The 22,077-nt window shown below is 42.8% G+C and overlaps 1 protein-coding gene across 1 annotated transcript in view; it reads left to right on the forward strand.

The window, feature by feature from the left end:
- Window positions 1-22,077, forward strand: part of CDKAL1 (CDKAL1 threonylcarbamoyladenosine tRNA methylthiotransferase) — a 673,650-nt gene that overhangs the window by 487,186 nt on the left and 164,387 nt on the right. Inside the window, exon 12 of the mRNA XM_090039422.1 lies at window positions 12,869-13,049. Within this exon, the coding sequence (XP_089895548.1) occupies window positions 12,869-13,049 (181 nt within the window). The remainder of the gene's footprint in view (window positions 1-12,868; window positions 13,050-22,077) is intronic.

A 22,077-nucleotide genomic window follows, 5' to 3' on the forward strand; every position in this document is an offset into this window, starting at 1 on the left:
TGACACTTCTAATGTTCTTTGTGACGCTAGGGGTTGGAGAGGAATGCTTGCATTGCTTGGGTGTGGGGAGCTGAACAACCTTGGTCTATACTGATTCATACATAGCTTGTCAATTCCTATTTTTTTGTGAACCACTTGTTTAGTGATTTAGGCAAAAGAAATAGTTCTTTCTTCTCCAGGGTACCCCCAATGGATTCTGGTTCACAGGCTACTTTGGGACCTTGGTTTTGTCCTTTTATCAGTTTGCAGGACTGATATCTGTATAGCAGGTCTACCTACTTAGCCTTTCCTTGTATAATCTGAGCTAACTGAGTAATTTTTTTGTGCATGTGTGGAGGTATGTTTTATTAAAAAGCAAGAAGGTCTGAATTGGTGATCTTCCTATCCTCATCTCCCAAGGAACTCTCAAACAGATTTCTCTTGAAGCAGTCAGAGCTGAATGAAGAAAGGAACCTAGAATTGAGAAGAGTCTTTTCCCCTTTTCTCAGAGGATATCTATATTTTAAATCAATAGTTTTCAAACTCTGTTCCACGGAATCCTGATGTTTCACAGTAGGTCATCAGGCAAAGAGATTGGGAGTAATGGTGGAGTGGGCTGGGATGCAGTGCGCTGCCATTATTGGGCTAGGTCACCTGATCCTGTGTCGCCTCTTAGGATAGGGGTAGGTGTTCCATGGCAGAAGTGATACAGAAGGGTCTTGCGACTTTAGGAAGTTTGAAAACCACTGTTTTAAATGATACTACAGCATTCCAGGATGTGTTCAAATATTATCTAATGTCTGGGACATGCCAATGCCAACTTTTCAGATTGAATAATGCAAGATATTCTATCTTTGACTTAAAGGAAGAAGTATAGCTAGTAATAGTTCCCTACAATTGAATGCTGCAAAGAGGTTTTGATAATGTGCTTCTGTCATCAGCATCAAAGAAGCCTATGAGGATAGTGTGAACTTTACAACAGGAGAGATACGGGGCAGGAAGAATGGTTTCAGTTAACCTGACTCCAGATTCCTTAGTGACAGTAGCCAAAGGGAGAGAAGTTCTTCAGATAACTTCACTGGCCAAGTCCAGGTATTTGAATCAAAGTACTGTAAAGTTGTATGTATTCTTGACTCTTGTATATGAATACTCCTAAAGAAAGGATTGCTTGGCCAAGATTGGACTTCTGTATTTGCTGCTTCTGTTTATCAGGGACCAAGATTCATTTCTGAAGCCATCACTCAGGAATTGTGTGCAAGTGATTGTGATGTATGTATAAGTGATTAAAGGCATTCTTGGATGGCTTTGAATATTTTATGCAAGATTATAGATATCTATAGATATTTATATATAATATAATCCTGTTGATAGGCACCGGTCATCAGCAGCAAGGTCTGGGTTCAATTTTGGGGTACTAAATATAATTTCCTTGGCTTGAGCCCCCACCCAGACCACCTGGGGAACATTAAATGAATTACTAGGGTGTCCCACACAAACCAAAACCCCCTCCTTACAAGCAGTGTAAACACAAAAAACAAATTTAATACAGAAAACAAAAAAAACCCCACCAAATGCAATTTAGAATATTAACTAAAGAGCCAAATTCAACAGGTGGCACCCATGTGGGGGGCGGGGTTCACCCATGCTCAGGCAGCCTGGGATTTGGGGTTTGCCAACATGTAGTTCCAGGGGCCTACACCCCTATACCAGCCCTTCAGCAATGGGCTGAAGAGGGGTCCCACACTAGAGAGTCTTGTGCTGCTCCTTAGTTCACTGCACCATGGGGAGCTGCTAGAAAGCATAGGTCCTTCTGTGTTGCAAGGGTCTCTGTTGCTCCTGGGGACATGGTAACCTCTACTTCCCTATGGTGGCTTTGAAGGGTGACCTGCAGCTTTTATCAGCAGACCACACCCCCAAAATTCCTAGTCCCAATCCCAGCTCTGCTGGGCAGAAAGCTGTAAAAGAGCTTAGAGGAAAGTTCAGGCCTATCTCACTGGGCCTGAACTGGGCAGCAAAAGCTGGCCAGGCCTATATCACACTGAGTCTTGGATCAACAAAATCTGCCAGGTCTCACCCTGGCTCAAATTATGCCATGCTTTTACCCTTGCCCAAATCTGTCAGCCAAACATAAGGTTGTGGTTCAACTGCACAGCTAAGCTGAAATGCAGTAGCTGTGAAACAGCAAAAAGGGCCCAGACCTATGGCTGTAGCCTGGGCATCCAGTCTCAACTTTACCATTTTGCTGAGACAATACAGTTAGCAAACACAGGACCCATTCCTGGGCAGTTTTCTCCAGGGGTTAATACCCTTATGACATTTAACCCACTTAGGAAAAGAATGGAGAAACAGGGTGGAAATAAGAGTCTTAAACTCTAAGACAGACTTTCTTTCCCTGTACCTGAGGCTTTCCTGTCCCATAGCTTTTGCTTGCCTCTCCAGTGAAGGGGTGGAAGGAAGACCCCTCCATAGGGAGCAGGTTTCCTTGCTCTCAATCCAGCTGTTCAGCTCTTAGCAGCCCCAGGAGAAAAAGCTAGAAACCTTAGTTGAGTTGTTCTTATATACCTGGTGTGACATCACCCAAACCTTGCCCAATTAGGGAGTGCCATGCTCCAGCCTCTCAGTCAGTTTGCCCGGAGGATCTTCTGCTTCCTCTGACCCATGAGACCAGAGGGTCTTACATATTTTGCCCAGATACAGGCTGATACCCCTATGTGAAATGGCAAGTATTCAATCTGGATTCAGATTCGGCCATTTTGGAGGGATTGTGATTTGATTCAGTGAGTCAAATCACTGTCCCGATTCAGAGATTTGGCCATAGAGTATAATGGGGAATCACTAAAATACCTATACCTTTGTCATTTTTTTGCTGATTTGGATAAAAAACAGGGTAGCCCCTTCTGAGGACATGAAGCCTGCCAAGTTTCAAGGAGATAGGTGCAGGGGTTTCAAGGAGATAGGTGCAGGGGTTTCTGTGAAAGTGCCCCTGAAACTGTTGAAAGCAAAACACATATCACTTATGTGTGTTAAAAGGTGTAGGTTGTAGTTGTGTTGGTCTAAGGACATAGGCAGACAAGGTTCTTTGGGTCAATCTGGTATCTTTTATTAGACAAGCTGAATAGTTGGATAAATACATCTTCGCAAGCTTTTGGGTTTAAAAACCCTTCATCAGGCTGAGGAAGCATCTGCAGTTGGTGTGTATGCTCTTCCTGAATGGAATAGCAAAGAAGCCAGAGGCTGTGCTCCAGGCAAGGAAGCCAGTCAGTGAAAATGTAAATTGAGACATCAGAAGGTGAGAGACAGGCTGGGGTGGGTGGCAGGGGGATGTAGCAGGTTAAAGTGGAGAGGTACCTCTGGAGTCAGATGTCAGGCAGGTTACAGTGTGTAGCAGAAGATAAATACAATGTCTGTATTGAGTTCATGAGTTTTTGTATTTAGGAGACTGATGAAGTGAAGTTCATAGGCTCGTCTGTGAAAAGTGTTTTGTAACTTTGCCAGTGGACAGGACAGGTGTTCCATGGCCAGATCCTGCCACATCTGGCTGTGGGTTGCCCAATAGGCCAAGGGGTTGCAGAGCAGCAGCTCCATGTCCTCAGTGAGAGAGGCAGCCACCGAGGCCTCCACACTGCCTACCTGATGTTGGGTCTGGTGCCTCTGGACCCCACCATTGAAGCCATGTCCTTGGCTCATATTGGCGGTGGCTGTGGTAGAGGAGACTGGCTGGTGTTTGGAGTGCTGGCATGGGACAAAGGGTCCCTCTCTTCTATGTCCCCCTGCCTCTGCCCTTCTGCTTCCCTGACTGAATTCACCAGCACCTCCATCCAGTGATTGAGGGTTTTGCTGCTGCAGATGCTCCCCTTCACGCTTGGGTCACACATGGGTGACCAGCACATGGGCTGTACTGGACTTCAGTAGATCCATTGGTTTTTTTATGCCCTCCTTCAGCTGCTTCACCAGTGCCTGCACCTCTGGTGAAAGCTGCTTGCCCCAGCCAGGAACGTTGATCCCTTGGAACTTCTCCATTTGATTCTCAAGCTCCTTCAGTATGGCGATCACCTGGCTAAGGAGGACATCACCAGCACTGAGGCTTTTGGTAGCCTTGAGGAATGGCTTGAGGACCACCAAGATCTGGGAGATGGTATCCCACTCACTTTTGTTAGGGGGGGCGCTGATCCCAAGCTCCATGACCAAGGCCATTTCATGGACGGCCTTCTGTTGTTCCACCAGCCTTTCCAGCATCGGGTATGTGGAGTTCCACCAAGTCTCCACATCCTGCATGATTTTGTGGTGCAGGATGCTCAGCTCTGCCTGTTTCTCTTGCAGCATCTTGCCCCCCTTGATGTTCTGGTGGAAGTAGCCCACCACCATCCTGCATCTTGAAATGAGCTGGCCGGTAGTGGTAATGATAGTGTCATCACCGGCAGCCCTGTCCCGCTCCAAGGTGTTCCTGACTACGAAGTGGAACTTTTGTGCCACACAGTGGATGCCAACAAAGTTGGCATCACACACAGCCTTGACCATATTGGCCCCATGGTCGGTGACCGTGAGCCTGCGGGTGAGCTCGCTCTGAGCAATGAGCCATCCCTGCACCATGACGTTCATAGCCATGATGATCTCCCTTGCTGTGTGGGACTCGTCCATCACCTCCGCTTGAAGGAGAGCACACCGAAGGCCTGACTGATGGCACCAGTGAGGGAGAGGTAGGAATGGTCTCTGCCCTGGCTGCTCCAGATGTCTAAGGTGAAGTACAAGGCTACCTGTGGACCTGCCTTGCAGAGCTCCTCCCTCAAGTACTCTCTGCATGCCTCATACATGGAGGGCACCACCATCCTGCTAAAGGTGGTGCATGCTGGCACTCAGTAGGATGGGGCCAGGAGATGCTTGGATGCTCAACAAAGGAGAAGGGCTGGGCATCCCAAGCAAGCATCTCCCCAACGCTGTGAGTCATCTTGCTTGCCCTTGCAATGTTCCCCCCCTTTCCCTCCACCTTTTCCCCACTGGTCCAGGGTGGCCTGCCTCTGCTTTGCAGGGATGGGGGCTTTGAAGCAAGAAGGGGACTTCTTTTGGGGCACGCGCCCACTGGTGCCAGGCTGAGGAGGAACAAGGGCAAGGGGCTGCTACCTCCTGAGATGCAGCAGCATCACCGTGGTGGTGAAGTGTTTCACCTCCTTGCCCTGGCTGATCTGCTCTTGGCAGTGCTGGCAGGTAGCATACCTGGGATCATCTGCCACTTCAAAATGATTCCACACTACGCTATTCCTGTGGTTATGGGTTGAGGGTGGGGATCCTGCCTTACCCCCTCTTCAGCAGGCAGAGGCACAACAGCAGGGGAAGTTGAGCCACCTGCCCCATGAACCTACTCCGCAGTGCCTTCCAGAAGAGACCTGCCTGTAGGGGAACTCTGAGCGATGTGGAGCACAAACTCAGATTCCCCCTCCTTCCCCAGAACTTCCTTAGCTATGGTACTCTGCTCCTCTGCTTCCAGATCCAGGTCCTCCTCTGGCACTGGGAGGCTCACGCTGGGAGCTGAAATTGAGGAGGAGGAGACTGTCGTGCTGGTGACTATTTCTGGTGTTAGTGGAGGTGGTGCGGGTGCAGGGACAGGTACTGCTCCCACCTCCTTGCTCCCACTGGCAATAGAAGAGTCATCGCTGCCAGGAAAGAGGGTGCATCTATGTTTGGGGGAGAGTGAACTTGCAGCACTTCGCCCTACTCCCTCTATCCCCTTTCCCTCCCCTGCCAGAAGATCTGGCACCTGCCTTTCCAGCGCACTCCATAATGTTTGCTGTGCTAGAAAGTGTGTGTAATATATTTTGTATCCATTTAATATATGTGTGTGTGTGTGTGTGTAATATATTTTGTGTGTGCGTGTGTAATATATGTGCTTTCCTGCACAGTGATGGATTACATACCGTCAGGGAAAATGCAGCTTTCTTTTTAAAAAGTCTGGGGGAAAAAATAACAGGAACAAATTAGAGGATCTGGGGGAAGAATAAGTTGAAAGGAATGGATTGGATAGGGATAAGTAGAGGGATTCCAGGCAAGGGAATTAGTAAGTTGTATCCAGTCCTTTTCAAGAAAAGAGACTAGCAAGAGGCTAAGAAGCCGGTACTTTTGACATGCTATTGCTTCCAGACAGACAGCTCACAAAAGGGAGAGAGAGGCTTCACACAGCACCTTCTATGCTGTTTCTACATCCCTCCACCAGAGCACTGTGATTGGAAGGGAACTCAGGGAAAGATCACAGTCACTGGCCAGTCAATATCAGAGCAATTTCCCCCCACTTCCTCCCCCCCGCTTTTCAGTTTCTGTTTCCCTGCAAGACCGCCTTCTGAATCGCTGAATCTTTCTGAATGTTTTCCAAATCAATTTGAGTGCTTTGAATTGATTCAGAGCTTTTAATGGGTCTCCCGATTTGATATGATTTGGATTTGATAGTTCAGCCGCCGAATTGGGCTGAATCTTTTCCTAATTGAATCGGCGACTGAAGCTTCGCACACCCCTACAAGCTCAGCATATGGCCAAAATGCTATCTTGTCCACATCTCTCCCTCTCCCTCTTTCTCTCCCTCTCTCACACACTGCACAACCCAGCGTGGGGGGGGAGTGTTTATGTAGTTACTGTTTTGAAAATTAAACAAGGGTATACAGTATATGCTTTGGATTTTATATACATGCATATATGCATACACATGTGTATGTTTATATGTATGTGTGTATACATATGTGTATGCATATATGTATGTATATAAAATCCAAACCATATATATGCTTGCTTTCAAAACAGTAACTGTGAGACAGTTACTCACCCATATCTCTCTTCTAGAATTTCAGGGTGGCTGAGAAATTTCAAGAAATAATTCTGGTAATTTCCCTTTGAGGGCCATGATAAAAACTTAAGTATGCTTTTAAACTTATCTATCCTTACCCATACCATTGGTCCAATAAAAGACACAATATGCAAAAATCTTTGCCATTTCCCGAACCATCCCAGCTACATCGTTCCAACACTACCACAACATTATAAGTAGCAATGTGAAACATATGCTGACACACTAAGGCTACAAGGGTAACATTACCTCTTACATATAGACTTGAGTTGTTTTGGGGGGTTTTTAGTATTGTCTGACATTCAGAAAAACCATGTTTAAAAATCTCTTGGAGGATGTTAAATCAGTAATAGGTCAAGGATACTAAATGTTAGGGGTTGAAAAGGAAGTGGAAGGACACATTGGGTATGTCTACATGTGCATTAATGCTCCATGGTAACTGTGCATTAAGTTTAGTACCTGTAATAACAGTCTAATTAGTTTATTGCTCATTTAGCAGCTCATGTAGCTGTGTCCTCCTTTCACTTAATTTCTTGATTGAATGTGAACTTTGCTAGAATTGAAGGAAATGTTTTCTGTAATTAAGGCTGCACATAATGATTCATATGGAATCTGAACACTAGCAAATTTCCAACAGTATCTGATAATTTCCCTTAGGCATTCTGCTTTGTGAAAATAGTTTTGTTTTCTGGCAACCTCAAATTACATGCGATTCATCTTCCCAAATCACTCATGGGCTTTTCCTACTTTTACTTTGAACCTAAATTTCCTCAATAGCTTTCTTACCTCTTTATTTTCTTTTAGCTATTTTTATTAAGCTTATAACTGCAGCATCTAAATGACTATCTTTACTCCATGTAGTTGTCCTCAGAAAGATTAAATAATCTCCTCTCTGTCTAAAGCAGACAGTCAGTGAAGTAATAGAACTGCTTGTACAAATGTCAGCATTGTGCAGGCTTTAGGGAACCCAAGGTCCAGTCAGCAGCTCAAATCTGTTCTTCTACCTTAGAGAATGATATGCTGGACATGCATCTACTGGTATGAACACAAAAACCCAATGCTTTTGTTGCCATTTATTTTGAGACTATAGTTGGAGCCATGTAGAATGCTGAATTTTCTAGTGCAGCTGCACTCACTGTTACATGAATCCTTACCTTCGAGCATCAAATTGAGTGGCCAAAATTATTTTAATTTGGAATTTTTAGAGGCCGCTCACTAATCGTCTCATTGTTCCATTCACAGATGGGTATCCCCCATCATGTACTCAGGTAGGACCCTAACTCCAACAGGGGTCTAAATGAGAAGTATCAGGAGCTTCTGCCTGATGAGTGCACCATTGCAGAAAAGAAAATCTTGTGCTTACATCTGTGTGGTTTGGACAGGCATCCGGCTTTTCTGGGCCAACTGCTGCAGTAGGCATTATTCAGTTATTTGCCCCTAAGTGGTGGGAAAGTAGCCTCTTACCATTGAGCAAACAGGCTACCTGTGAATAGAAGTAGATAAACTCCTGTGCTGTCATATATACTAATACAGCTTTATCCATGTTTTTTCCTGGAGTAATTTATGCTGGATTCTAGTCAGTTACACCAGCATTGGACTATGTCATGTGTGTGCTTCCTTCTTTTTTTATTTCAGTGTAAAACTGGGTTACACTGGAACAGGCAAGCTATTTGTTCAGGCCCTCTGACTCTCAGCGTGTCCTGTCTTAATGGCCTTTGACTTCTAGCCTGCAGGGAGAAGAAAGATGTTCCCAGATTCTTGAGGAATATTGAGTACTTTAATCAATCCACCATGGAAAAGCATCACTTCAGAATAAGAAGTGGTTATACAAGCCTAGTTTCTCCCATTCTCTTACATGTTGCCAGCAGCCAATGGAGCTGGGCAGGGCAGCAATGGGAACTTCTCCTGTGGCTCCCTGTGCCCAGGGAGAGGCAGGCTCAGCCAGAGGAGCCACAGGAAAACCTGCAGCTGCCCAGCTGCGCCTGCCTCTCCGTGGGCAATCCGAATCTCCAAATCTTTTCCGAATCAATTCGGAGCCTTTGGATTCGATTTGGACCTTTCAATGGGTCTTCTGATTCAATTTGGATTCAGAAATTTGGCTGCCAAATCTCCTCTGAATCCAATAGGTGACCAAAGCTTTGCACAGCCCTAATATTTATCCTGCTGATGGATAAATTGTTCTCTGATTTAAAAAAAATCCACAATTTTCAGTGTAAAGGAAGTAACCCAAAATCCACATTTTTCCTGGATTAAAATAAAATACCACTGTATATACATCTATATATAAGTGATGTTTCATTTTAATCCAGGGAAAATGTGGATTTTAGGTTACTTTTTTAAAACTGAAAATTGGGGATTTTTTTTATCAGAGAAAACCACGATTCCTGTTTATCAGATATACTGTATATTTGGGCTCATTAAATGAGTCCATTAAATGCTGCATTATAGAGCATCTTTACTGAGCCCATAAAATATAGCAGGTATTATAGAAAGTATACAATTTTATAGGAAAAAAAATTCTTAAAATGCATTTTTATGGACACCCAAAACATTTGTATGTTGGACTCAAAAGAGGAATGCAGAATGCTTTTGAAGTTCATTTTTAAAAGTATATTGTGTAATACTGGCTGATTCACCAGCATGCAGAAACCAAACTTTGTTGCTTAATTTATACATTATTTCATAGTTGCGTTTGTATTTTAAAAAGGCCATAACTCTTCACAGAAAAAAATAATCTTGTAGTGCTTTGTTGCAGTCTCTCAGACACTAAAGTTGCATTCATGTGTATTTTTTTACAATAACCTCTGTATTCCCTTCTGCTCTCTCAGTCCTGCCAAATGATTTTGTGCATAAGAAATAAATTCTACTTATTTGTGTGTTGTGTGGTGAAGGAGGACTGGGAGCTTGATTGTTTCAGTAATTGAATTTTCTCTTTAAATAAGTTTTTCAAGCATTTTACCTTTTCTCCTGTTTTCAAAACTATTTTCTAATACAGTGTTCAAAAGTGGTATAAAATGGCACATTGTAATATTGCATTTTAGGGCAGGCATGCTGGATTGGACTGTAATTTAGTTGCTGTTGCTGAATAGATGTTGGTCCTTATTCCACTTACAAAACCCAGTTTTTCCTTGCATGTAAAATAATCCCATCCAGGAAGAAATCTAATTACTAAGGTAATTAGCACCTTATCGCCAAATGGAATTCAGGCAGTTGTACGGTTTATGAATTTTAAACCTGTTTAATTTCCTTTTCACTGAGGGACTACTGGTAGGGAGGGGTGGGAATTCTTTTTTTTCCCTGAAACCAGTTTGATTGAGCTTTATAATTCATGTTGCCATAGAAACAGGCAAACTCCTATGAATGATGGTAATGCCAGTACCATAGGTAGTAAATGCTTATACTGTTGCCAACAGAATCATTAAAATGGCTAAAATAACTAAAGTCTAATGGTTTTGTCAAACCTAATGAGTGTTTTATTAAAGTTATGAGAAATCTCATCTAATGCTATTTGGTATTTGTATAGTAATATATTTTGTCTCCTTTAAGCCTGCCATTATAGCTCAAAATATTTGCTGTGTGAGCAGGGAAGGTGTCATAGAATACAAAATTTTTCTATGTTTATTCAGTTCTTAGCTACAGTGGATGCTCACATTACTTCATTTCAAGCAGAACTGTATATTCTGCAGCTTATGTCAGGCTTAGTAAGCCAGTGGGAGCCACTCCAGGCTCTTTGGCCCGTGATGTCAGATTTTTTCCTGGGTGTGTAGATTGCAACCAACATTTTCCCTTCCAACATCTTCCCCCCCTTTTTTTTAAAGTAATATATTCCTATATTTTTATCAGGTGGGTTGAATTAAATTGTTTTCATATACATTTTCTTAAATTTCATTTTTGCAGTTTTAAGCAATTTCAATTGTATTTTTATGTCAGTCTTATAAATTAGATTGTATGTTCAGAAATGCACTTCAAGGTGGAGAAACATATTCTGTTGTCAGTGCTTAGGTGACTCCCATACAGCTAACTAAACATGGCAAATGTAGAAGAAAGCACAAGCAACAGGTCTGAATATACTGTTCCTGTCAGCAGTGGAATAGAATTCCCAGTACTTAAAAGTAAAAAAAGAAAAAAGAAAGAAAACAACCAGGGCTGCTTACAGTTGTAAAATACCAAAACCCCAAATGGCACTTTACTTTTAACTCTGCATGCCCCTGCGCTGGGCCCAGTGCATGCCCAAAAGAGGCACCATGTTAGTTGGACCTAGGTCACTCGATGTCTGCATAGATAAGGCGCTTTAGCATGGCTTTCTTGGCACTTTTATGTTAAAAGCTGATTGAATCAGCTTTAACTAAAAGCACCAAAAAGCCCCACTGAAGCACCTGATCTATACAGATGCTGCAGAGCCGGGTTGAACTAATGCACTGCTTTTTCTGGTATAGTGCAGTTTTTTGGTTTTGGGTTTTTTTTCCACATCTGTCAGCACTTCATTGTCCCCTCATATGTCCCACCATGCCAATCTTACATTGGGGTTACAGTCCTTCTCATCAAAAAATGACTTTCTTTCCCAGTGTTACTGTCTTACAGTGAATTCTCTTTGGCTATTAAAATACTCAGATTTGTTTGCCGACATGTCACCTACATGAAAAGGAGAAAATTTCCTGCCTGTACCCTATCCAGGGAATCTGTCTCAAGTATTGAGAAGAAATGGTCAGAAAAAGGAAAGTGGCACCCTGCATTAGGGACCAGACCCCTATCTGCAAACTAGACAATTTGTAGTAAACTTGTGAATTCTTCTCAACTCAGAACAAGGTTCTGGGGAGAGCAGTCCTGGTCATCTCTACAACCTTCACACACTTAAAAGTTTTTTTGTTCCAGTGCAGCAGTATACTTGTTTAGTCCTTCTCTTTTCTTAGAAGTAAGATTCCTTCCAGTTTATCAGTACTTTTGTATTTTGGAATGCCAGTAGAGTAACTCAGCATTGTGAAGATAGCTTCAACAGTACTGTACAAATGCTGATAGTTGCACCACCTTCTTCTGGTGCACTTCTTATTAACTCTCTAAGCTTTCTGAGCAAGGGCTATTACGCATCGTTATTCTCATTTTACATATGGAAAAACAGGCACAGAGGTGAGGTGCCTTTTCTGAGGTTAGCTAGCAGGACAGTGACATAAACAACAAAAGAAGTTGGGTCTCCTGAGTCCCAAGCCGTTGGTTTCTGGCTACTGTCTTACAAGATCATCATCTTGGTCATGTGGTGAAGTTTCTGTATATTAAGTCCAAATTAAATGGGGGGAAAGGCGCTTTGGCTACAGAAAAGGGTAGATTAAAGGGGAGCTTTGTGATGGTAAATTATAATAGAATATTTTTCTCTTTTTTAATATAGGGAGAGTTGGGTGTCTTGACTTATTTTAGGGAACGCTGAGTCAAGAGGTTAGTTCTGACTAAAGTAAGCTATTGTTGTCTCCAAAAGCCAAATAAGTCTAGAATTGCCAAACTCCACAGGATGTCAGGTTCCTCCTTTGGAGATGTTATTCTTCACGGCCTGCTGTGTTACAACAGTTAAGGAACTTACAAATTCTAGTGGTAAAGGTCAGAGCTAGTACTTTTTTTTCAGGTTAACTACAATTCAAAGAATTTAGAAGCTCTGGGAGTAATGTATGCCTTCAGTGCCTAAGTATCATCATCTTTCACCTTATTCTGACCCAGATACTTATCACAAATGTTCAGTTGTTTTTCTGTTCCTCATGTTTACCCCCAAATAACAGACATGATCTTCAATGTTAAAAAAAAAAATCTGTTTTTTTTCCCTAGAAATATTGTTGGGTTTCAGTTCTCTGGCTGAAGAGAAGTTAAGTTCACATTCCCTCATCTTTCACAGAAATAAGATTTTTGTGTGGAGAGAGGGTTGATATAGAAAGAGTTAATGGTTTTTGTGGGCAATATCTTTTATTGGGCCAATTGTATGGTTGGGAAAAGTTAGGCAAGCTTTCAAACCCAAGATGTTCTTCATCAGAAGAGAGAGAGAGTTTGCAATTCAACGTCTTTTCTTTCCTACTTCCATTGCAGAGTGCCTGGAATAACAATTGCTACAGACATCATCTGTGGTTTCCCTGGGGAGACTGATGAAGATTTTCAAGAAACAATGAAACTTGTAGAAGAGTACAGGTTTCCAAGCCTCTTTATTAATCAGTTTTACCCACGACCAGGAACCCCTGCTGCAAAAATGCATCAACTTCCAGCCTTAGTGGTAAGGTATATTTTCTTACATTGTTGTACTTGGTGGCACATATTCCATAGCTTTCAAGTTATTCCAGTTTTTAAATGTAGTGTACAATGTACTGAATTGAGTTTAAACATAAGACGTGTTTTCATGAGAACATTGCTGCTTGTAAAATTTTGCTCAATTAAAATAAAGTTGTACATATTGCCATATAGTGAGATGGTAGTGAAAATGCCTTACATATTAGGTAGATTCTTGGAAATCTTGCCTAATACAAAGTTTAAATTACTGTTCACGTTGCTATTAGATGTAAACTAAAATTTATGTAAGGTTCAAGTGATTGTGGTTTTTTCCTCTTTGATATGATAGTCGTATAATTTTCCTAACGTGTTTTTGGGAGTGTCTCAGGTTATGAAGAAAAGAGCAAAGGTTACTTCAATTTTTTTCATTTTTGAAGTCTTGTTATGTGACTCTCATGGTATCAGATGCACTATAAATGATCCCATGCAAAGTATTAATAAGAATAATAGTGATCTTTGATTTATACATTAAAGGTCAAATTTGCATGTAACTACTTCCATTCCACTGAGACCTAGTTCATAAATATCTTCTATGATTTCACACTTTTAAAAAATCCAGTGCCTGCCTTCATCATATATGGTAAAGGTCATTGGTGAAATTTGCATTCATTATTATGTTTAATTTTCCAGTTTTCAAATATTCTTCTTTGGTTAGCCATTGTCACATAACCCTTTCTAGCTACCATTATTTTCTGAAATTCCCCATAAGCATAAAATCCACATATATTGATATAGGAAGCAGATGGCTCTCAGCTGTATTCTAATTGATACATAATTTAAATTTCCTTTACCTTAAGTGACAAGAACAGCATGTGTATCTACATTTTTAAATGATGATTTTTAAAAATGTTTTATGGTATAAATATGCAAACTTGCCTAATCTGGATTTTGGTACATGAGTCTATGCAGTTTTAGTTGCCTATAAAACAGATTTAACTCTTCCTTAGTATCTCTATGAATGTAGATATAATTTATGTACTTTGCATTTTCAGTTAAGATGAGAATAATGTCAACTAATGTAGGTGAATAAAACCAGCACACTGTATTTAGTTAGGGTCATCAACATGAAGCTACCGTGTAAGGCAGCACCAGTATATTTCTTCCTTTGTATCTTTATATCTTGCTGAGAGAGGGATAGGTTACTGTAGATTAGCTTCCAGCTATTGTGGGGGAAGGGCATGCACATAGGCAGTTACTATAGAATAGCTGATGTGTAATATAGTACATCATGGGTGTCAAACTCACCCCCACGAGCTGGATAAGGGTCACTGGTCCAGTCTGTGGGCCGGAGAGGGTTACAGTGGAGCCAGCATGAAGGACCTGTCTGGTGAGGTACTGCAGGCAGTACACACTGCATGTCGTCTCCCTGTGTAGTGCGCACACTGTTCAGCATCACATACTGCCTGCAGCCTGCACTAGCCCTGCTCTAGGGTTTGCTTTGCATGTGGTGCAAAGGGTATATGCTGTATAGCGTACCCCACGAGATCAGCCCTGTGCAACCAGTCTAGACCAAGCCCCAGGCTGTCTTTGTGCACTGGATCCAGCTCACAGGACCGGTTCAGTGGGACACCCCATGGAGCACATGCCCTGTGCCAGCCCCATGCACCATGTGCAGAGTGTGCCTCAGAACAACCCCCTGTGTCTGGGGCCCAGCCCAGCTCTAAGACCCATGTACTGGATCACAGGGCTCCATGGTTCAGGTCTGGCCTTCAGGTCATCTGCTTGACATCCTGGTAGTAAGTCCGTTCCCGCTTTCATCTCAAAGAAAGCAATTCATGTGTACACCCTCGTGTAAGTAAACTCATTGTTGACTGACTTTTTTTTCTTTTTGAAAGGCTTGTTTGTTGCAGACACGTTTAAAATGTCGTCAGGTAATTATGGAAGTTGGAAGAGAGTTAAAAATGGAAATGTTTGGCTTAAATTACTGTCCTTCTGTCCACATACATGCAACCTCATTCTGCCTCAGTGGGATTGTGTAGGGGTAGGAAAATTATATCTCCTATTTTTCCTGCAACATGGAGTTAAATACTATTATGCTGAGACACCTCTGAATATTAATTAAATAAGAACCAGCTTTTTAAAAGAAAACATTCCTAGTGGCACTAGAACTGGGCGTGAGTAGACTTTAACCAAGCTTGGTGTTTTCTTTTTATTCTTATTTCTATAACTTGCTGTTTTTGAGGAACTAGAACCTTCAAAGAAATCATGGAGTCTTACACTCCAGAGCTGATGAAAAACTGTAATTAATAGACATGTCCCCTCCCTCTAACCATTTCTCTGTTATTTGTAGGCCTCAACAAACCTGAGTTATAAACTCCTTCATGCTTTCATCTCTTTCTAGAAATGCAGGGTAATCAATCAACTGGAACCAGGATAGCTTATGCTAATCTATTTATATTTTATATTCAGGTTGCCTCTGGATAGAAGCCAATGGTCCTCTCTGCAGTATCAGGAATGCACAGACATTTTGTATTTTATTCCTAGTCCAGAACTGCTTATAATTATGTATCTTTCTCAGCTGAGAGAAGCATGCACATTACCATGTACTTCCACCACTCGTATTCATCATATGCTTTTTTAAAGTCTACATGTTATCTTTAATGAATCTACTTTGGTACCTTGACAGATGGATGAGCAGCACATGGACGTACTATAGCAAAGTAGATTTTATATGTATAGCTTGACAATGCACATGCACTCTGTGTGTGTGTATATGAGAGAGAGAGAGAGAGAGAGTAAGTATGCAGGCAGGCATAGATTATCTATCTATATATATAAGCCTGCTTCACTATAGTAGGTCCATGTGCTGCTTGTTCCTCTATCAAGTTACCACAGTCCAATGACTTACGAGAGACAAATTAAGAGTGTATATTTATTGACAATCTGATCTCATGAGCCAGTGTTTTGTCAGGATGTCCTTATACTACTAGCTGCAGAGGATACAGTTTTCTATTGGCAGTATTTCTTACTAAAGAAATTTTGGGCATATGATTTAAATAAGGGTGCTGAACCAGGGAATTAGAATGATGAGTTACATGACAGCTGCTGTCCTTCTCTTCTTCCTCAATATTGGCTGTGTTGGCTGTTTTGTTTTAGCACTGCAGATATCTGACATGAAAAAGATAAATTACTATTTGTAATTTGCCTTCTTTCAGCACAACTGGGTTTTTTTGGTCCTAAGTCTCAAATGTATACCAGCAACTTATTTGCTGTGTCAAGTATCTCGGGTTCACTTTTTCTAGGATGGATCACCTGTCCGAAATGCAAAGCTGAGGAAGTAGGCATGGTAATATTAGTTTGTTTTTAGGGTATAGTTTTGACGGAGGTGCTAAATGTAATTTTTTTTTTTTTTGGAGGAAAATGGTATAAAGGGAAAAACCTTATTCTGGCCTATCTCAAGAAAAAGCGTTCGGTGGATCTTTAGGAAATTTTTCTTTCACCCAGAGGTTGTATTGAAAGCCATATCATCATTGTTCCAATTCTTACAGTGTGGATGATGCTAATCCACTACCATATGTTGTCAGAAAAAACAGAGAAGCTACAGTCTGTCATCTTTTGCTAGCAGAGAAAAAACTTATTTGGGTTATTACACATCTGCCTGTTTCATAACCATCAGTTCATTTATTCACACAACACAGTAAGCTAGTAAGTTTAAAGGAATAAACTACTAAATTTTGCTATTCCGCTTTAGTAAAAGATGACCCAACGTGACGGTAAGATGCTGTACCGCCTTTAAAATAAAATTTAAAATGAATGTATTGACCAAATTAAAGTACAGTAGAACACTGAATAACCACACTCTGGTCAACTGTATATTGTTTCTGCCCTTCTCTTTAAGGCCTGTTAGGAGATCTTGCTCTGTTTGATAAGAGAATTTCTTGCTATATAGCTTTCAAAAACACCTTTCTAATTTCCCTTACATTTACAAAGTACTTTACAGTGCAGTTTTTTAGCTATGGAAAGAGATAGATAACTCATAACTGCTTCAGAAAGGAGGGAATTGCAGCTGGGGAGCACACATCAGCTATTACACTGTCAGTGTCACCGCTCCTTGCTCCTGTTGCCATACTAAACTAAATTGCTATAAATTTAACTCCAAATGAAACAGAGTTGAAGTAACAGTTTCACTGCCCTAATATTGCTACAGGGAAACAGAGATGTAGCAGTTACAGGGTAGAGTTACCAATCAACATCATAAGAGCACAGAGGTAAGTCACAGTTCATAGGATCTAGGAAAGCAGGCCATGGAGAGACCTTAAAAATATTATCTACACCAGAGGTAGGCAACTTGTGGTATGTATGCCATAAGTGCAATGGGTAGCCTCTCTGTGGCATGCAGCAGGTCAGGCAAGGAGCAGAAAGCTGAGGAAGGAGATCAGAGTGACACTTAAGGAGGGCAAGGGTTTAGCTTGTGGCATACCTGCCAAAAAGGTTGATCCCTGCTGACCTAGTCCAACTCCTTGCACAGAACAGGCCCATCCTATCTAAAACATCCTAGATAAGTGTCTGTCTAACCTACTCTTAACATCTCTGGGAACAACCCTTGCAGCTACTAGGTATAATGCCCAAAACATCAAAACACCTTTCATTTCCACAGACAATATAGGGGACAAGGGCACAGTTTGTGCGGTTGTTTAGCATTCTATTATAATTCCATGGTAACATTTCCGTAATAAGATGGTTACACTCAATATTCTGGCCACAATCCAAACTGAGTAATTACCTTTATGTCTACTTTCAGTTGTTTATAGCAGCAGCCAGCAACCTTTTCGAGCTGTGGGTCAGAACAACCTGGCTCCAGTCTGATGCAGGCCAGGTGGCTTCCACAGCATGTCGGCAGCAGGGGAGCTTTCACTGCATCCACAATAGGGCAAGGCTTCTGGGAGCTGTACCCATGCTGCTACCACTTTTCCTGGCCCCCACTCCCTGGCTGCAATGTAGTTACAGCTTCCAGCTGGTGAAGAGTTGCACTGGGGCTTGGCAGCTAGAAATTGTATGTCCAGGCTTCTGCTGCTTCTGCACTGTAGCTGGGAAGTAAGGGGTGGGAGGGTGCAAAGGTGGGGGATGAGTGAATCAGCAGCAGAGTTGCAGCTTCTAGCTGCTTGGCCCCAGGGCAGCACCTCACCAGCTGGATGCTGTGAGCACACCACAGCTGGGTGAAGGCTGGAGGCAGGAAGAAGCAGCAGTGGTGGAAAAGGCTCACCTGGAAGTTACCTGGCCCTGGTGCAGCTTCTTGCTGCTTAGCCCTGGTATGATCATAGGCAAGGGAATAAACTCTGCGGGCCAGATCCAGTTGGCTGCAGACTGTATGTTGCTAACCCTTGCCTAATAGTGTCAACTTCTTAAAATATTGTGTAGTATTACTGTATGCTTTCTGACATGATCTGTTTTTTCCCTACTGAGTAAGCCATTCACCTTTTAGCTTGTATGATTACTAGTTTACAAATTGTTTTAGTATCCAGCTAGATGAAAAATCATACACACATGTTACATCCTAATTATCCCTTGCAGCTCCCTGCTTCTGGCTAGGAATGTTAATGTTGATCAGGTGCTGTACCCTTCTTTCCATTCTTTTTAGGAACATCTCTGTAGTAAGCCTCCAGTGCCTAGTGTCCCCCTAACTCACTTGCTATTCTCTCCAACTCACATCACCTCCAGTCTCTCACCTGCCATGCCTTTGATGTTCTTGTTACTTTTTTAAGGATGTGGTCCCTGGAGCCTGGGAGTAATCTCTTTGGTGCTGTCCCTGCTGGCTCTATCCTTGAACTATGAAGTCCACACTCAGTCCTAAGAGACTCTGCATATCCCTTGGGGTTCTGCTTCTTTAAGGCATCACCCCCAGAGGCTTCCAAGCACCTGTTGAGGCTTCAGCCATCGTTGTCTTGGGTTCCTTTTCCTCTTGCCAAGCTCTCAGCCTTGGTCCACTGTCTATGACACTAGCTCCCAGGCCTCAGCCCTAGCCCTTGTCTTTTGGCCCTAGCTTGGCTCACTCCCTCCACACCCTTGGCAGAACTTAACACCCAGAGTATCCCAGGCACCCTATCCACAGCCATAACTCAGACCTCTGCCCAAACTCGGACACAAAACAGCAACCTAACCAGTCTTAACTCAGATATAACCCCCTTCTGGATCTCTTGTCTTCACACATACTTGGGCAGACTTGCTTCCATCCTACTAGGTGGAAGAGTAGGGGGGAACCAAGAGGTCTCTTGGGTTGGCCTGACTCCTCGTTGAAGCCACCTCCACTGGGAGCTCCCTGTCCTGCAGCAGCTGGTTCAGGCTGCCCTGTCTGTGACCAGAGGCTGGGCTTATATGCCTAAAGCGCAACCCTTTTCCAATCATGTGGCCCCATCCTCTGCTTCCAGGACCCCAGGTACTGTTGAATCGGTCATTAGCAGTCTGTCCTTTTTCAGCCCCTGGCTCTGCGTACATGGGCAGCTCACACCAGCTGCCATTTTGCCCTTAGGTTCTTTGTAACCTGCCTCCCCCTGCACTCCTCCCTTTCTAGTAATGGAAGCAGAGGTCCCCTGTTAGTCTCCTTGCTTTCCTCTCTGCATAAAGGGACTTACCTCCTAGTTCTTCAAGATGAGAAACAAGCTACAAATTTCAGGTACTCAGAATTCATCTTTGTTAAAAAAAAAGATCAATTAAGCTGTATCTGAAAAGGTTTTTAAGTGCTAGATGTGTGAGGACTGCACCCAGGGCAGTCCTTCCCTTCTCCCCCTTGTACAGTCTGGTTCCAGAGGTTGCAGCACTGGGCTACATACAGGAACAGCATCTGACATTCACTACTGCTGGGAGAAGTTATCACCTCATTTTTTTGGCACAACCACCTATGTTGCATGGGCAAAAAAAAATCTTGATATTGGCAGCAAAAAAAGGGGCAACATCTCTGTCCAACAACAACAAACTCTGCTGCCTCTCTACAGATCTACATTTCCCGGAGCGCCCTGTACTCACTGACCCATACTCCTGCCCTGCTGCTGCTTGAGCTGGAGCTGGAAAGTGCAGGTAGAGTGGAGAAAAGAAGGGTGAAGTAGCCCCCTCAGTCCATTCTGGTGTCCTCTTCCCTTTTCCCCACCCCCACAACTTAGGCAGCACCAAGGCTCATGTTCTGCCTTATACTACTTCTAAATACTTGTCTATACCGCAGAACTTCTGTTATAGCCAACACAGCTATATTGGCACAGCCCCCCTAGTGAAGATGCAGTGTGCGTCAACAGAAGTTTCTCTGCCAGCATAGCTACACTTCCGAGAACAACATAAATTAAGCTGCTTTCTATCAGCATAGCCATTTCTACACCAGGGGCCAACTAGGGACATATTATTTCTGTACCTTTAGTTAGCAGAGGAGTACTAGCAAAACTTTGTAGTATAGTCCATACCTAATTTCTTCTCAAGGAGTCTCACCTCTACCTGTCATCAGGAAATAAAACTGGGGAGTGGCAAAGTTTTAAGCAGAGATTATTCAAATAGCTTATGAGATAAGTTTCTCTTACTTCGTTCCACAAGACAGAAGACATCCTGTTTAGCTTGTAAGTCTGTTGTGCTTGTAGCAGGTATGTATGATAGCCTGTGAAATTCCTGCAGACACAGTTGATGACTTAATTCCTCTTTGCCTTACTCATCATAATTCCAGGAAAAAAAACCTCCTCTTCTAGCAAAATCCATTTCTTCAAGTGGTTTCCCCCAAAGTAGCCCTGCAAAACACGTTCGTATCCTTTTATGCTCTTGTATATGGTTCAAATCCCATCAATTTGTTGTCATTTCCAGCAGGACTAGAAGAAAAACATTTTTGTGTTTATTGTTCATGATTAGTGTATAGGTACCACAGTGTTGGTGACTTTATAAAAACCTAGTTAATTATGTCAGATGCATTACAGATTTAGTTAGCTGTGTTAGTCTGAAGTCAGGCAGAAGGCACAGCAAAGTCATACCCTTGAGACTAGCTTGTTCAGAAAGGCATGGTGACATGCCTTCTTCAGAGGCCATGAATGGATTTACAGAGGAAAAAGATACTAAATAGAAAGAATTAAAGTCCTTCATATTTAGCTGTACCAGCATTTAGAAGCCCCTGTCTTGCCTCTTACTTTTGGCTTGATTAAGGTGTTAATCATGCCATAAATAGCAACTGGCCACACCTTCCTCAAATGTATGGTGCCATAAAATGGCAAAATGGCCACAAAGATTTTACTCAAAAAGTATATAACATCTCTGCGTCTGGTTTGTATGGTGCCATAAATTGCACATGTGCCATGCCACATCATCCGAATGCCACCAATCTACTGATTGTCAGCATCAGAACCTAGGCAACTCCCCATGTGGAACCTGGCTGGGGGTTGCCCTGGTCCCGAAGCTGATAATCAGTTGATTTGTTCACAAGATGTGGGCTTTCAGCACATTAAAAAGTGTTGCCCAGAAGCCTGTGATCTTTAAGGCTGTTTAAGGTGCAGGAGAAAAACTGGGCTCAGATGACTCCATCCAGGTAGGCATCAAGCCTCCTCTTAAAGACCCCCAGGGTAGGAGCCAGCACCACTTCCTTTGGAAGTTGGTTCCAGATCCTGGCCGCCTAGGAACTACTGTGAAGTAGTTCTTACAGATGTCTAATCTAAAACTACTCTCCAACAACTTGTGGCTGTTATTCCTTGTTATGCTGGGGGCGCTAGGGGAAACAAGGTCTCTCCCAAACCCTTCTGGTCCCCCCTAGTGAGCTTATAGATGGTCACCAGGTCCCCCCTCAGCCTTCTCTTGTGAAAGCTGAACAGGTTCAGGTCCTGCAGTCTCTCATTGTAGGGTCTGCCCTGTAGTCCCCGGATCATGCGGGTGGCCCTCCTCTGGACCCTCTTGATGTTTTCCACATCCCTCCTGAAGTGGGGTGCACAGAACTGGACACAGTACTCCAGCTGTGGCCTGACCAGTGTTGCATAGATGGGGAGGATCACCTCCTTGGCCCTGCTAGAGATGCACCTGTGGAT

The sequence above is a fragment of the Crocodylus siamensis genome, chromosome 3, assembly GCF_052110815.1.
Source record: "Crocodylus siamensis isolate JL-2025a chromosome 3, ASM5211081v1, whole genome shotgun sequence".
NCBI classification, from domain to species: domain Eukaryota; kingdom Metazoa; phylum Chordata; order Crocodylia; family Crocodylidae; genus Crocodylus; species Crocodylus siamensis.